The sequence below is a fragment of the Harpia harpyja genome, chromosome 13 (assembly GCF_026419915.1).
Source record: "Harpia harpyja isolate bHarHar1 chromosome 13, bHarHar1 primary haplotype, whole genome shotgun sequence".
NCBI lineage: Eukaryota > Metazoa > Chordata > Aves > Accipitriformes > Accipitridae > Harpia > Harpia harpyja.
In genome coordinates this window covers 25,925,178-25,941,953 of record NC_068952.1, presented here as the reverse complement: position 1 = coordinate 25,941,953, position 16,776 = coordinate 25,925,178, and the positions used below count along the sequence as shown (strand labels likewise).

The following is a 16,776-nucleotide window of genomic DNA, read 5'->3' as shown; positions in this document are numbered from 1 at the left end:
CCTGTGAATTATTCAAATTCTATTTGGCTGTATTTTTGAAATTTTTGGCTGATACTCCTAACAGGAAATATTGTGAATATTTATTCCCTTTGAAATTAAGGTAATAATAAATTAAGGGTGCTGTTCAGTATCCTGACTGTAAAACTATGGCAGGAGTAGGAACTCTGTAGTAAGACCAGATTTTTAGTATGAATCCTTTGTAAATAGTTCTGCAAAGATGTTTTAGAGGTCTAATATCAAGTTGGTTCAAAAATTAAAAGTTAAGGAAATGTGTTCACATAAATAATTGCTGTATTTTGAAATCCAAGAGAGATAATGCATACTCTGTATTGAAGAAGACTGATTCATGGATTTCTGCAACAGATGAAAGGCAACTTACGACCATGAGAAATTTCATCCCTTTTTTTCCTTCTTTTTCTATAGTTCTGGGAAGTTATTTTCTTTTCATAATTTTTTAGCTTGAGATATAAGTTTGAATTCAAATACTGGATAAGAATTCTGTGATCCATAAAAACAAATTAAATACAATAATACCAAGTAGAAGATTCAGAGTGAAGACTGATGAATTCTCTAGACTCGTCATTCTTTAATTTTACTTTTATATTTCTCCAAGTGACTGATACTTCTGATTCTCTTAATGTGTAGATGATTGGAATAAATGCAGCTAAACGTGGCTTTGATTTTTAATTGGGAATTCTGAATAAATTCTGCACGGTCTTTTCAGATTTATCTTTTCCAGTTAAGATCAGTCTGGTGATAAATAGGAAAATTTTAAATATGATTGCATCCGTTCATATGAATAGCATAAAAGCCTGAAACTTCTGTGATGTTTAATTATGAGAGTGACCTAGGTGTCATACCTTCATTTCAACTGAGTGTATGACTGTTTCCTGGGGAATTGTACAGCTGTTACCCCCTTAAACTCTGATTCCCGTCATAGTCTGCATAGTCCTCTGGGCTGTCTTGGTTCATAAAACAGAACTACAGACTGTTGTGTTAGAGCATAATAGTAATAAAGCTGGCCAAATCAGTCGAAAGGCCAAAAGGAGCACATGAGTTGCTACAAGACTGCTAAGATACCCAAATTTCTTCTTGGTTTTTAAAGGTATTATGATCAGTTGTTCACCTTTTTGCAATTTGTAATTAAAAATTAAACACTTGAGTTCACACTCAATGTTTAATGTTAAAAATAAATAAAAGGGCCATTTTTTATTTAACAGTCTGATACATAATTTTTGTATTGATTATTTCAGTGTAATTTATGTCTCCTATGCCTCTAGATTTTAAACAACATGTTTTAATTGAGGCTTTTAGGTTGGCAAAATACAGTTGCTTGCTTGTGTAGGCGGGACTTTCTAGAACTGTATTGAAAATGCAGCAAGTATGCCCTTTTTAGCCATTTAGCCTGGTCCTCGTATCGGTAAATGGTAGTATATTTCATGTGACTTTTTAATGATGTCCTATATTAAGATTGTATGTCCTTTAGAGCCTAACTTTAATAAAATTTTTGCCTAGGTGATTAACTGAATGACTACCAAATTTTTTTGTTGTTTGTGTTGGTTAAGGTGAGCACTCCAGTGGTTACATCAACCACGCAGGAAAAGCAGAAGGACAGTGATCAATTTGAATGGGTTACCATTGAACAATCAGGGGAATTGGTGTATGAAGCACCAGAAACAATTGCTGCAGAACCTCCACCGATCAAGTCAACAGTTCAGACTATGTCTCCCATACCCGCGCATTCTTTGGCTGCCTTTGGTTTATTTCTTCGTCTCCCGGGCTATGCTGAGGTGCTGCTAAAAGAACGGAAACATGCTCAGTGTCTGTTGAGATTGGTGTTGGGAGTTACAGATGATGGTGAAGGAAGTATGTGCTGCAATTATTATGTTTCTTTGTAGACCACAGCTAGATCATTTTACTTAAATTTATTTACATTGTAATGCTTTTAGCAGGAAGTTAGAATTGGTTTGTGCAGAACTGTGTTGCTGGCATCTTTGATAGTCTGTTGTCTCTAAATGCTAAATTCTGTCTGGCAAAGTTTTGTCACAGTCATCAGTATTCAAGTGTTCTCATCTCGATGTCAGAGTAATTGTAAAATAACTGCTGATAAAACTCACGATGACACTGTCAAGATGATGGTGCGTTCACACAGGAAGGTCTGAGTAGCTGGGTATGCTCAACTAATTGAGCAAACATTGTATAATTCTGCAACCAAATGCAGAATAATATGGATAGGAGCATAGGTACGGCAGATGTAGAATAAACTGTTGAATAATAATGTTTTAGAAAAAGAGAGAAAGATCTAAAGATCATAGTGATCAAATTAGCTGAGCAGAAGCTCTACCTTAACGGTGTGAGTTCAGAGGGAGAAATGAGGTATTCTTCAATGAATGAACAGATGAGCCAAGAGACAATTTGTGGTCAGAGTCTTTGCAACTGAACCTGGAATTCTGCATATAGTTCTAATGTTTGTATTTCTTAGTGTTTTGAAACACTGGAAGAGTGTATGTGAAAGATGTTTTATTACTTTTAAGACATTTCTTTTCATTATGACTTTGAAAAGAATGCTAGGTTTTCTATGCAGCAATCAGCTGAAGTTAGTCTCTGTTCAGCAGCCTGTAGGGTGGTGGACAATGCGTACCTCATAAGACCAACTGAGAAACTAAGAGTCTTGTTACCCTCCCTTCTGTTTATCTTTTTATTTCTCTTGTATTTAGGTACAGTGCAGTAGACAACAATAAACTGGATAACAAAAATTCAGTCTGGCTGCTTACTCCCTCCTCATTTGAGTAGTAATTAACTGAAGGACTACAGTCCCTCAGATTTTTATGTCCTTGAGTGGCTCCAGTCACTTGCTATTGCAAAGAATTTTTATATTCTTTTTTTCTTTCTTTTTTTTTTCTTTTAAATAGAGACCAACTCAAACCGTCAAAATTTGAGTTGCTTTCTTTTTTGTCTGTGTGCATCCACTATTGCTATTGGAATACAGTTCCAGAACATAATTTTCCTGATAGGTAGGGACTGCTTTAATTTTCACCCTAAATTTGTTCAGATCCAGTTTGTGCCCAGCATTGTTCCTCATCATAAATAGCTCTTCTTTTTCCAATGCATTTGTTGACAGAAGTTGTATTCCCTCTTAGCCTTTGTTTTTGCTGGACTAAACAGTCAATTTCTCCATTTTCTAAGCCAAACTTCTGAATTCAACTCTATGAAATGTGGGATCAATTTTACACAGTGGTCCACATTAGTTCTCTGTATAAAGCATTAATATTTTCCTTTTGTGTTGGAAATATGTCTTGTCATACACCTAGAATCTCTTTACTTTCTCGCATAATATGAAGAGCTGCACTTAAAAATCCATGGCTTATAGATTAAACATGGATTCAGTTGTATGCAAAGATAAATCATGGGCAAATGTTTAGATTTCCTTTTTTATTTGTCTCCTCATTTGGCTACATCTGCAGTTCTGGAATTCTATCAGATGGGCTTTTTCCAGTTTTATTTATGAAGATCCCAGTCATAGGACTTTTTGCTTCCTTCTTGTTACTGTCTTTACAAAGAGTATCAGATAGGTATGAATTAACTTGTGTGTGTATGCATATATGTGTGTAGATACATATATATACAAATACAGATATACATACTTGTAATGTATTTCAGTTTAGACATCTGATGATGATATAGCTGGTAAACCCTAAGAATGAGGGAGAACATAATATAAACAAGAAGCAAAACTTCTGAACAGAGTTGGCTATTTTGAATTATTTTCAGTATTTGAAGTGTTTTCAGTTATCAAATATCTCTATTTACATATGCACTGGGGAAGGAATGTGAAATGCATTGTTAAATACAGAAAAAATTGAGACAGCTTCCCCAATCTGAGTATGTTACATTAATAGGTCACTCTGTTATTTGAAATGTGGCTTTTGAAAGAAGTAATTTTTGCTCAGAAAGGGTTAAAATTTTAGAACAGGGTTAATTTTTGCAAAAGGGTTAAAAATTTAAAATAATTCTGCTACAAAATTCAAACATGCAGCTCATCTAATTAAAATTATGGTAGTATTTCATCATGTATTCAACTTGAATACCGTCACAGCTTGGATTGTGTCAGTGACTTAATTCGAATATGAAAAAAAAATCCTATATCATGATAAACTACAGCTCCTTGTCAGCTGAGCTGCTATTAGCTGACTATGTGCATTCTTAAATTTGCTGTAGCTGGAATGTTTTTAAAAATAAAAAAAAAAATTACTCCAAACCACCTTCATTTTCTTCATTCAGAAATACGACCTGAAGTGTAGTCCAATACAGAAGTATACTCACTGTTATTCACTAACTAAGTTTTCTGCCTGGAAATGGTGAATCAGATTTTGTAACTTTGGTTCTTAACCAAATCCATAGAGGAAATAAAAAAAACATTCTTTCTTCTACACTGTTCTTCTGCTGAATTTTTTTTTGTGAAGAGAAACCTAATATTAGATAGCTTACTATATGCAAATGCTTAAGGCCTTAGTAGGTTTCTGTATGTGTTGTTCATAAATTATTGCAGAGATTAACAGGCTGTATTGAACTACTGAAAGAGAATGTGGCTTTGATATTTTTCTTCTTCAATCCAGGTCATATTCTGCAGTCTCCTTCAGCAAACGTGCTTCCAACTTTGCCCTTCCATGTGTTGCGCAGTTTGTTCAGCACTACACCATTGACTACTGATGATGGAGTACTGCTTAGGCGGATGGCACTGGAGATTGGGGCTATACATCTTATCCTTGCTTGTCTGTCTGCTCTAAGCCACCATGCACCAAGAGTGCCCAACTCTAGTCCCAACCAGACAGAGGTAAGTTTAGCAGCAGAATAATTGCCACTGAGAAGTAGTAAGAGTTTTAACTATAAGAAAGAAAATAAGCTCACTGCTTTCATTATAGTCTGATTTCTGCAGAGTTGGCATTTGAATGAAGAACAAAAATAATTAGAAGGTACCTGATTAAGCAATTGTCCTTGCATGTTGCAAAGAAACATAGTAAACATGAAATTTCACCAACAAAGAAGGCTTGTCATGAGGCATTAAGGTGTAATCAGTTTCTTTCACAGGATCTTCTTTTTCAGTGCATGAGAGGCATACTGCTCAATGGATGGTGGTTCTTTAATTCTCATTAGATAGCATGACCTCATTACCTTATTTAGCATTCATAATCTAAACTCTACTGGCTGCAAATTATTTCCTCTTAAATGCTTCACAAACGTAAATGAGTTGTGAAAATTAATGAATTAATGCAGTGATTTTTTTTATACCCTTTTTACTGATGGAGAAATGAGATCTAAAGACAAAAATTTTCCATAGTGTTCAAGATCCTGAGTGAAGCTTCAAAACTTTTTCAAGGTACTTCCCATATTATACCACCCTCTATTCAGAACACGTATCCCCTGATTTTTTTAGGATTATGAGTTGCCATTTCTGCATAACATACTATAAACATAATTGTCTATAAAAGTGTTTAAAAAAAAATTAGTGACTTGCCCTCTTTAGCATTGCTGTGGCAGAGGCTTGCATGAAAAAGTTTCTGGTGGCTAAATGTGGCTAAAGTAGCTGCAAAATATAGGGCTGTCCCTATTTTAGCAGCTCTGATACTAATAAGAGGTTGAGCAAGGAAGAGGTGAAGCTGTGCCTGAGAACAATTCACTTTAATGGCTAGTCAAATTTAAGGGGAAGCTGAGATATTCTGCTTCTAATGGGGTGTCAGGCTGCTGACACATGAACACCTTAGCATTTTTGTGCTTTTGGAGGGAAAGGGCAACCATTAATTCTTATCTCTGCTTTAGTTCTACCATGACCTCTTAAACAGCTTGCTTTCTCATAATTCATATCTATCAGGTGATAGATGGTAACTTGAAACTAGATATCCATCAGGCTTGCACTGAGGCTTGTATTCTGGGGCCAGGCTTTCCCTTAAGTGCTTTAAGTTAGTGCTCATGACAGTCCTCTTGAGTGTTAAAGGCACAGCATGTTCATGAGTGATGTAATGAGTAATGCCTACATGAGAGTAACCACACAGCTGTTTCATCACCGAGATGCATTACATTCCCAATGTAAAAGTTAAATGGTGATTCCAGACTACTGTATGTATGGTACTTCATAGGTGATAACTTTTTTTTTACCATTGCTGTCTGTTCATACATAATTTCTTTTCCTTCAAGTATAATCTTTAACAAAGTCACTGAAGGAAGATCTGAACAGAAAATGAAAATTTTCAGAGCCGTAAATCAACTATTACAACTTGAAGTTGGGCACCTACTCACGTGACCTGATTTCCAGTGAGGCTAATTGTCACTGAGTAGCTAATGAAAGTAGGAAGTGTTCGTTGCTTTGGAAAATGGAGGTTACTTGTTTAGGGTGCTAAATATATATTTAGGAAAGCATTAGTTAAAAAAATGCTTAGCAGAGTTTTTTTCTGCATCCTTTTCACCAAAGGTCTGGTAAACTTTCAAAATTAACATAAGTACTTGAATAGTTTCATAAGGGCTAAGCAATATAATATTGGGGTTACGTTAATAAAATGCAGTGAGGCAGAGCGTTGGAAAAAGCTGTACAAATACCTTTGGAAAAATGTGCTCTCTCAGAACATTTTAAGGACAAGATATTTCCCCACTCTTATCTGGACAGGAAATTGTGTGTGTTTCACTGACCCAGAGATCATGTGTTAGAGCTATACATGTAACTTACACCTCTTGCTATTTTGGAGCATTTATTCAAAATCAGCACATACTTGAGTATCTTAACATTTCAGTTGTGTACTTTTGATAACATTTCTACTCCCATCTCCTTCCTCTAATTATGTTATTAAACTTGACTAGGTGTTAAACAGTAATAATTACAGAGCTGTGATGTTTAGCATGATATTGATTAAGTAGCATTTTAATACCTTTCATCATTTAAGCAGTGATAGTATCTTAAAAGAGAACAAAAAGGGGCTTACAGTCCTAGTCAAATTGAAGAATCACTTGCAACGATTTAGCACTGACATGTACTAGAACTCCATGGATGTGGCAGTCTTTCCTATCTAAAGCTTTGAATTTCACTGGATCCTGATGGTATCTTTATAAAGTTAATAAATTGGGATTACATTCTTTTGCAGAACAAAGGCTTTCCAAAGACAACATTCATAAGATGAAAAATGTGAAATTATTGTGTCTTTTTTTTAAAAAAAACTTAGCCACAGGTGTCAAGTACACACAACAGTGCATCAACAGAAGAACAGCAGTTGTACTGGGCTAAGGGTACAGGCTTTGGAACAGGCTCCACAGCTTCAGGATGGGATGTTGAACAAGCTTTGACTAAGCAAAGGCTAGAAGAAGAGCACGTGACCTGCCTTCTACAGGTGTGTAATAATGAGATTTTGATTAATGATAAGCACTTGAAACATTAGGACTGGATAGTAAAAATGGAGCTTGTATTTTTTCAGTCATATAGCAGAGTAATTATGATATTTTGAGCAAAAAATAATTTACAACTGCCTGTCTACATGAAAAACGGTATAGGTCATATTTTGAGTGAGGCTGTTTTCAAACATGACTAGGCTGCTGCATAAAAAAGACCTGTGTAGGTAAGCCTGGGTGACAGTTCTGAATAGACAATGAACCAAGAAGCATTCCAATGTATTTCCCTGGAGCTGTTGCATATCTCTGTCAACTTTGCTGCATTCAGTCAAAAGTAAAGACTGTCCATTAAATGAGGAGGATGTGGGAACAGGCATTTTGTTTTGTGTGCCAAGTAATCTTACCTATTCATTTCTCACATATTTTTGCTGTGCTTTAAGGAAATGCCCATTGTTGTTACTGGGTGTCCATGAATATATTATGCCAATATAACAAAATATCACTCAGACATATAAATTTTTGAGTATGTCAATTAAGTGACAATAGTAAATCACCAGTACACATCCAGATCTTAGTAAAACTCTGATGCCTTCCAAATGCCTCATGCTAAGGACAAGAAAATTCTGCATAATTAGGCTTTTCAGTCCATTGTGAAATGCGACTAACCGCTGTTATCTTGGGTCAGTGTAGGGAAAATGAGATTCTATCTGGTCATCAAAAATTTCATTCACAGAACTGTCACCTCAAATGCATTAGCTAACCTCACTGCTGGGGTAGAGCACAGAGGAGATGAAATTCTGAAAATGCCCATGCCTTGACTGATGAAGATATCATTTTGATGTAATCAGTTATTTCAGTCACTGTAGAGTACAAGACACAAGTATCATGTCCCTTGCAAAAGCAAAACAAATAAAGTCTGAAACAATTTTTCTAAGCACGAAAGAGGAAAACCACCTGAATTACTCTTGGCAAAGCTTCTAGGCAGTATTCTGTATTATGCCATGCAGAGGTTTAGCTTTAACTGTGATAAGTCATGAGGTAAGGAGGCATTTGCTTTGGGCAGTCAGCAAGTGGAGGAAGAAGTAGAAAACCCTTCAGCATTTTGCTGAAGATGTCAGTCAGTTGTACAGCAGATATTCCTTCTCTAGAAAGGTTGTTTAGAAAAATTCTGTTGTACAGAATGCTGATAAGATGCTGCAGCAAAATACCATGGTAATGGGGTTAGAGGAAAGAGGGAGACTGAAAGAAAGGAGAAGAGGCTAAAAAGGTGAATAGAGCCCCTGAGACTTCAAATAATACAGCCTTTCAAGCCTTGAAGTTACTTAATTTGAGAGTACAACTGCACAAATCAGACCCGTGGCAGTGCATTAGGTTGTACATCTACAACACATGGTAGGGTCCTGTGAACTCAGCCAGAACTACCCTTGGGAAGAGCAGGTGTGCAGTCCTGAGGTGACTCCCCCGCCATCACTGAGAGGAAGGCTGCTCTTTGTTTACTGAAGCAAGAGCCGTGCTTACAAGTGGTTGTTCCCAGTAACTGTCATGCTACTGTAAGTTGTTGTTTCATCTGCAAACCCTGAAGTCCCATCCAAAAGGAAGTTACAAAGGTTTTTGAAACATTTGCAGTTCAAAACAAAACAAAAAAAATCTTTTGTTGCTAGTTGGTGTTCTAAAGTAAATGGGACTGATCAGCTGCATGTCTCAGTGGTGTGATCTGGCAAACATCTGCTTTGAGTTACTCCAGCGTGTTTGTCAAAATTCATATTAATTGATCTCTTAAAGTAATTCAGAATTATAACAGTTATTTGATTTTATCCTTAGCCAAAGTTGGAATCATAATCTAATAACTGTGTAGAATTTCTTCTAAGACATCTTCGGGACTGCTGAAATAAATACCATACTGAATTAGCAAAATAGGTAGTGAAGTATGAGGGTGTCTTCCTTAAGGGAGGAAAGTTTTGCGTAGAATAAATCAGTTTTGATTAAATATTTTTGTGTATTTCAGGTTCTTGCCAGTTACATAAATCCTGCAGGGAGTACCTCAAATGGAGACACCCAAACTAGCCATGAGGGGAGAGGACAAAACAGCAGTGCTCTTCCATCCGTTCTCCTAGAGCTACTCAGTCAATCTTGCCTCATCCCAGCAATGTCATCATACCTCCGCAATGATTCAGGTAATGTACCATTGTCTCCTTCTAAATCAAAGTTCTGTCAGATAAGTTTTTATAAAAACAATAGGTGGTTCTGGCTAGTTTCAGTACATTTGCCAATTTAGAATTGTACTAATGGAACATTCACTTGAGCCTTAGAAAACAAAATCATAGTGTTTGTTGAAATACTCATTTGTTGTAAGAGTTTAAACTTTGTTGTTTTAATGGTTTTTTTTAAATTTGAAATTTAATTCTTAAACTGTTGAAACTACCAGGAAAACAGTATTTCCATCTGAAACGTTTACATTTTAGTTCTTCTACAGAAGATACATGGAGAGTACTTTATACAAGATTGTGAATCTTACTGTGAAGAAAAATGTTTATTTTGTAAGAAAATTGAGCAAGTATATGCGTGAAGTTGGTAAATGTTGCACGTACTAGGGCAATTCTTTTTTACCTTGATAAGAGGTTTTTCTGCTTTATTTAGGAAATACAAAAACAAGCCTCTTATCAAAAGTGCAAAATATTTCAAATATATGGGAACAATGAAATTTTGGGGGGTTTTTTAAAGGAAAAACAAATGAGTTATATGTTGTCATGACATTTCCACTCATAATTTTAAAACAAAGATGTTTTGATTGTTTTTATCCAGTATGTTGTACCTTGCTGTGGAAACCTTTCAGTTATACAAGGTATTGTCAAGCAGTATGAGTTAAGTGAATGCCTGTGTGGAACTAATGGCAAAACCAGCAGACTGGGTTTGTGATTTATGTTCAGTCTCACTAGATGACAGGCTTTAGTATGAAGATACTGATAAGCATTTTTTCTTCAGATAACTGTCAGTCCGAAGTTTTTAAACACTCCTGAGCCTTAGGTTGGATTTTTGTTCAGTTACTTTGTTTGTGAAGATGGATTTAATCCTTAAGTAGCAGAAAGAGTTGTTCCAAATATGAATAATTTGGTTTTGGACCTTATTTTGCCTGCCCTGTTTTTGGAGTAACTGATAAACGTCTTGTCACATTACTGCAGTTCTGTTGGATGCCGGTTGTAGGGTGTGGTGATGTGAATTTCTTGAAACGATGTCATAGCTTCTTGTTGAATTACACAATATATTTTATCTCTGAGGTAAAAGAGAAATCATCTATGTCTTAAGTATTTACAAAGCTACATAGGACTAAAACAAAAATGTGGCTCTCTTAATCTATAGTAACTAGGGCATTACATAATCTTGTGTGATGGAATGGAAGTAGTTCAAAAAGTCTGCTGGGGCCTTACAGTAAAAATAAAAATATGAAGATATTTCACTTGCTGGTCTGCAGTTTGACACGTCTCTCTAGTTTTGCAATGAATTTGTTGGTTCTGTTTTGCACATATTACAGTGAGGAAAATGAACTATGTAGCTTATACACCAGGCTCATTATTGCAAATGAAAATATAATGTTAAACAATAAACTAAACGATGAAGTAAAACAATAAAGTAATCTTTCTAACAGATATTCATAAATTATTCTTTGTTGAGGCAGAAAGGAAAAGTCATTCAAAGACCTGGCAAAAATGCTATGTTATCTAAAGGATGAAGCTGTTGGTTCTGAGTTATAGATGAATTGCAGCAGTTAAAATTGCTTTTTGCTGTTTTCAATAGAAAAACGTATCTGTGTAAGTCACCTTTAACTGGGGAAGAACAGTCAGATATTGATAGAAGAGATGAGATATGTGGCTGGTGGTGAGAAGTTCAGACTAGTTTGGCTTTCAGGGACCATTAGTTTTTCCCAAAGTACAAAGAAACGGCAAAGTTTCAGTAGGAAATGTTCCTTTTAGGTATATTTTCCACTGCTGGACTACTGTTATTTGTGGTTGGCAGGGGATGAAATGTTGAAATGTTGTGCTTATGAATTAACAATTAGTAAAGAGTGAACAAAGCAGGTACTTTCTGCTTTTTCATAGATGGATGTGTAGCTCTTAATGTAGCAGCTAAATTATATTAAAGCAAAGCAAAACCTTGCTTGTCAGAGAAAAGCTGTTACCTACTCTTCTGATTACAAATTCACAAAGGATGGGGTTATTTCTGTTGGAATTTAGAACTGTAAAATCTGAAGGTTGTTATGCTGTGATTGATGCAAGCAATGGTCTTGAATGTTTCCTGCTGTACTTGTTCAAAAGTCTATACATAAAACTATAATTAATGATGTTCTTCTGTATTTAGAAAAAAAACCAAACAACTGCAGGCTTTTATCAGTCAAGCTTGTCTTTGAAAATGTGATAGGTTATCAGTACGAGAGTGAAATGTGCAAAAAGGGTGACTTCTGGGAAGAATGTCTTCTCTTCATGAGTATTTGAGTCAGATGTATTTAGTTTGAAAGGAGACCCTGAAAACAGTTTGTCTTGGTGATAGCCAGGCATAATTCCAATGCAGTAATTACTGTTTAGTTCAAAAGCAGACAGATAATTCTCACATTAATGAGTGTGAGTTGCAGGTGTTGCTGGGGCTCTCAGTGTCAGTAACAGAGTGTCAGGAGACACAGCTAACAGAGAGCCTGGCTGTTGCAAGAGAGACAGAGGTGGAGAAGCTCTGGAGCTATTTTAAGCTCTCGTGCAATGCTCGTAAGACTGAAAAATTCACTTAATGTGTTTATAGTTGAAAAACTTCAAATATGGAAGCAACTTTCTAAAATTATTTTTATTTTTTAAAACCTCAAAGACCAATGCAATATAGTAGAACAGATTTGAGTCTTTCCTGTTAGACCTCATCTAATTTCAGGCTTCCCTATCTTGAATACTTATCTCTTCTCCAGTAGGGCTGAATGCCTACCCAGGGGGAGTAGGAAAGGCAACAGCATTAGTGGTAACGCTCATGTACGTTCTAATTTTCAGATCAGTGTACCTTCTGCTGTCAAAAGGTACTTTCATGTGGAAGAGGTAGGTAACTGTATTCTTCCTGTAACATGCTGGACTGAGAAATTAGGACACTGCATACAGAATGCTAATAGGGTGTCCCCAGGTTCTGGCACCCCAGCAGGAACAAGCTGTGCCCAGCACAATGCTGACACAAAATAGCACTTTTCAGCAACTTTGTAACTTTCTCGGACTTGAATGGATGCTGGTGGAACCAGTTAAAGGTTACCCTTATGCTGGTGGTATTCTTCTACTAGATTTTAGGTTTTGCTGTCAAGGGTTGCAATAACAGTGATCTTCACATATCTATATCTATCTATATAGATATAGATACGTGGTCTGCCATATGCATAAAATTATGTGGGAAAAATTTTCTATAAAGACATGTGCAATGAAGCTGTAGATGTGCTGCTTCCCTTTATTGCACAGTAGGTTGATATCACTGTGGTGATAAAAGATAGTAAGTATTTTGGTATCGATGAGAATTTTATATTTTGTTTACACGTGTTAAGTTAGCTACAGGTATGATACATCCTGCTTGCAAAGCAACTTTGGCGAAGTTCTTGAACAGTTCCAGTATCAGAATGTAAAATCGACCTATGTCACAGTCAGAAATTTATCTAGGGTTTTTTGTTGCTTAAATATGTTTTGCCATTCCTGCTTAATTTGCCCAAAACATACATGGACTAGATTGTTATCTAGATTGTTCTAGGTAAAAGGAATATTGATCAGATAAGGAGTGCTTGCATATCATTTAATCTTTTAGAAACCTAACCTTGAAGCAGGTCATTATAAACCAGATTCCTCTGACACATTCTGCAGCTTCATCTGCATCAGAGCAAGGTGATTGTGAAGTCCTTGAAAATTGTGAACTGATCACTTTCATTAATTTCCATAATTGCTTTTTTTCTTGTAGAGGTGGAAGGTTTATCTGTCTATGAAGGACTTTCTTTATTATGCGAGAGAGATCATAGCTCTAGTCACAAGGAGCAATAGCTGCTGTAATCCTCACCCTGTTCCTTAATCTTTTTTCCTGTGTTTGTTTGATATCTTGTTATGGCATTACTGTGGCTTTTATTATCTTTCATTTTATAAAAGAAAAAAGTTTATCTTTGTAACATGGTGAGATTTTTTTATTACACTTGTGTTTATTCCTAAGGACTTAATCCATGTTTACATTTGCAAAATTGATGTTGTTCTTAACTTCTGTATCATGGAACATCTAGCATGTATTCATTACCAGGCAGTTATGTATATATCACACCAAAAGCTGTCATGTAAAACCTTTTCACTGTTGTCTTGTATACAGCGCATTTCATTTGAAAGAATCACTGCTGTAGGAACTCTTTCAAATATGTGAACACTTCTCTCCTTGAACAAAACGCACAAGAATAAAATTTGCACTGTGCAACAAAAGGTTCCCAGCAAATGTGTGACCATCAGATTCTAACTGGCTATCATGAAGGTCTAGATTTTGCTGATAAAAGTAAGAGTTACTTCACTGATGGACTTAGGTTTATGAAGACTAATACAAGCTAGTATTTACAAGTGGGAGAGAATAAAGAATTAGTAATAGTAGTCTTTGTAGCTAAAAAGGTTTATAGAGAGAAGGCAGTGGAAGGGAATCATGAAACGGAAGGAAAATCAAGTGACTTTTAGGACAGGGACTGTCTATTTTGTTATGGGCTTGGACAGTAAAAAGCCCAGTGAAGTTGGGATTTATCAGTGATACCACAATATTAGGTAGACTCTTCTTGCTTAAAAATATAGTTGTACTGGTTTCTCCCTAAACTAGTACGTAGCTAACTCTGAGATGTCTTAATCTTGTTTAAAGCCAAAGAGTGAGAGAGGTTTGGTACCACCTCTTTCTTGGAAGACAGACCTCATAGCAAGTTGCAGAATTCTGCCCGAAATCTCTTTGCTTGAATTCCTAGGCTTACAAGAAGCAGGTGATACTGTGATTTTAGCTGGGGTTTTCTTGCATGCTGCCCTCTTAGCTCTCTTAGCCACCTTCTGTCTTTGGTGGACAAAGATTCCATGTGATGTGGTCATCATAGCTTGTGGTGTTAGATTAGCTCAGACTTCCTTGAGTTTGACTGCTGAGAAGAGATGATGCTTTTTTATGTGAGGGCTTTACTAAAAGTATTGTATTTACTGACCAGCATGTTCCACTTCTTAAGAGTCCCATATTTGCTTTTAATGCACTTTTCATAGTTTACCAAGTACTGTCACACCCTGGACTTGTGGATTCATTAACAGTTGTGCTGCTTTATCCTGCTGCCAAATACCTCATTGTGAACTTTATTTAGTAAGTATTATGGACAAATTTGTTGAAGGTGAACGTACTGAATAATTTTTTCTGCCTCTCTTGATATACCTTTGTTAGTTGAGTCCATTAAAGTCATTCTTTTCAGGCCTTGCCTCCTTACCTCAGAGCTTGAACTACACTAGATTGCCTGCTGAAGTTAGAGTATTTCTTTTCTATTAATCATACTTATTCTCAAGGTACTATATGGTGTTGCTTTACTTTTTGCGAAGTAGTCCAGTTCCACTGGACTGAGTAGGCTGAGTACTTTAGGAAGCTAGTGTTCCCTTGTGTTGATATGCTGAACTTATTCAGCTAAGAGTACTGCATCTTTTTTCATCTGTTGCTGAAGGTATGAAGGTACTACTGCAGTGTAAATGTTGAATCATCGTGAAATTCTGCTTTTCCCTAGACTATTGACTTTTTACTGTGTCTAATAAGAGGTAGTTGCTCTTAAGATGATTTTTGTTGTTGAGATTCTTATGCGTATATTGCATTAAATGTATAAGCACCAGAGCTGTATATCGGAGCTCATTTAACTAAAGTTAGACTTAAGTCTGCATGAGTGTAGAGCGTAAGTATTACCTGTTAAGAGATGATATTAGACTTCTGTTTTAAAACTAAATGTAACTCGTATGCTGGGGCAATCTCTAATGGTAATATTATCCTGTGACTTCCTTCAAAGGGTCAAAGCCTCTTGCTGTGAGTGAAATTAGAAGTTGTCCTGGTTTCAGCTGGGATAGAGTTAACTGTCTTCCTAGTAGGTGGTACGGTGCTATGTTTTGAGTTCAGTATGAGAAGAATGTTGATAACACTGATGTCTTCAGTTGTTGCTCAGTAGTGTTTAGACTAAAGTCAAGGATTTTTCAGCTTCTCATGCCCAGCCAGTGAGAAAGCTGGAGGAGCACAAGAAGTTGGCACAGGACACAGCCAGGGCAGCTGACCCAAACTGGCCAACGGGGTATTCCATACCATGTGACGTCCCATCTAGTATAGGAACTGGGAAGGGGGGGGCGGGAGAATCGCCGCTCGGGGACTAGCTGGGTGTCGGTCGGCGGGTGGTGAGCAATTGCACTGTGCATTATTTGTACATTCCAATCCTTTCATTATTACTGTTGTCATTTTATTAGTGTTATCATTATCATTATTAGTTTCTTCTTTTCTGTTCTATTAAACCGTTCTTATATCAACCCACGGGTTTTGCTTCTTTTCCTGATTTTCCCCCCATCCCACTGGGGGGGGGTGGGGGGAGTGAGTGAGCGGCTGCATGGTGTTTAGTTGCTGGCTGGGGTTAAACCACGACAAAGTACAATGGCAGTTTAGATAGACAGTATATAATTACCGAAATTAAAAATTCCACTAGTTATCATTAATGTTAATGAACTCATTCATTGGTAAAAGAACAATGCTGAACCTTTGCCACATTTGGTTATAACTTTGGGATTGCTTTTTATCTGGTTTGCTGTTGAAGTGTTTACTAAAAAAGGTGCAGTATCACACTCCAGTGCTGGAGTACTAGTTGATTCACAATTTTGCGAAGAGAGCTATGCACTGAAATGACATGAAATAAAACTGTTTATTTATTTCACAGAATTGACAAGTTTTAAATAACTTCAGGATCAAAATAAACAGTATTTTCTACCTGAATTTCATATTTCTTTTCACTTTTCAGGTTCTTGTAGCTTCTCATTTTAAGACCCATCTCAAATATCCTTGTATCATGAGATTAATGCAATAATATCTATAAGTATGTAGATATAAGAAGTACACTGAAAAATTTAACAATGTATTGACTCTATTCTATAGTCTTAAGTAAACATGAATAACCTGCGTAATTCCTCTAGAATGTAGTTTAGTTTTACAGAATGCTTTGGTGCTTCATATACTGAAAATGAGTATACAATACTAGAGACTTGCTGAAGACTATAGATGGTGAATAAATTTTCTTGTCTGCACATGTTTCCTTCCAGTGCGGCCTCAGCTCTGTTTATCATTTCTTCTGGTTGAGCCAGTATTGACTCAGAGTCGCAAAACCAGAATATACCATCTTCCACCTCA

The 16,776-nt window shown here is 36.3% G+C and overlaps 1 protein-coding gene across 14 annotated transcripts in view; it reads left to right on the top strand.

Moving 5' to 3' along the window:
- BIRC6 (baculoviral IAP repeat containing 6) overlaps positions 1-16,776 on the top strand; it is a 194,093-nt gene that overhangs the window by 129,552 nt on the left and 47,765 nt on the right. For all 14 annotated transcript variants that reach the window (XM_052806225.1, XM_052806220.1, XM_052806227.1 and 11 more), the window contains 4 exons: positions 1,566-1,866; positions 4,617-4,834; positions 7,209-7,373; positions 9,377-9,545. In XM_052806225.1, coding sequence (XP_052662185.1) covers positions 1,566-1,866; positions 4,617-4,834; positions 7,209-7,373; positions 9,377-9,545 — 853 coding nt within the window. The remainder of the gene's footprint in view (positions 1-1,565; positions 1,867-4,616; positions 4,835-7,208; positions 7,374-9,376; positions 9,546-16,776) is intronic.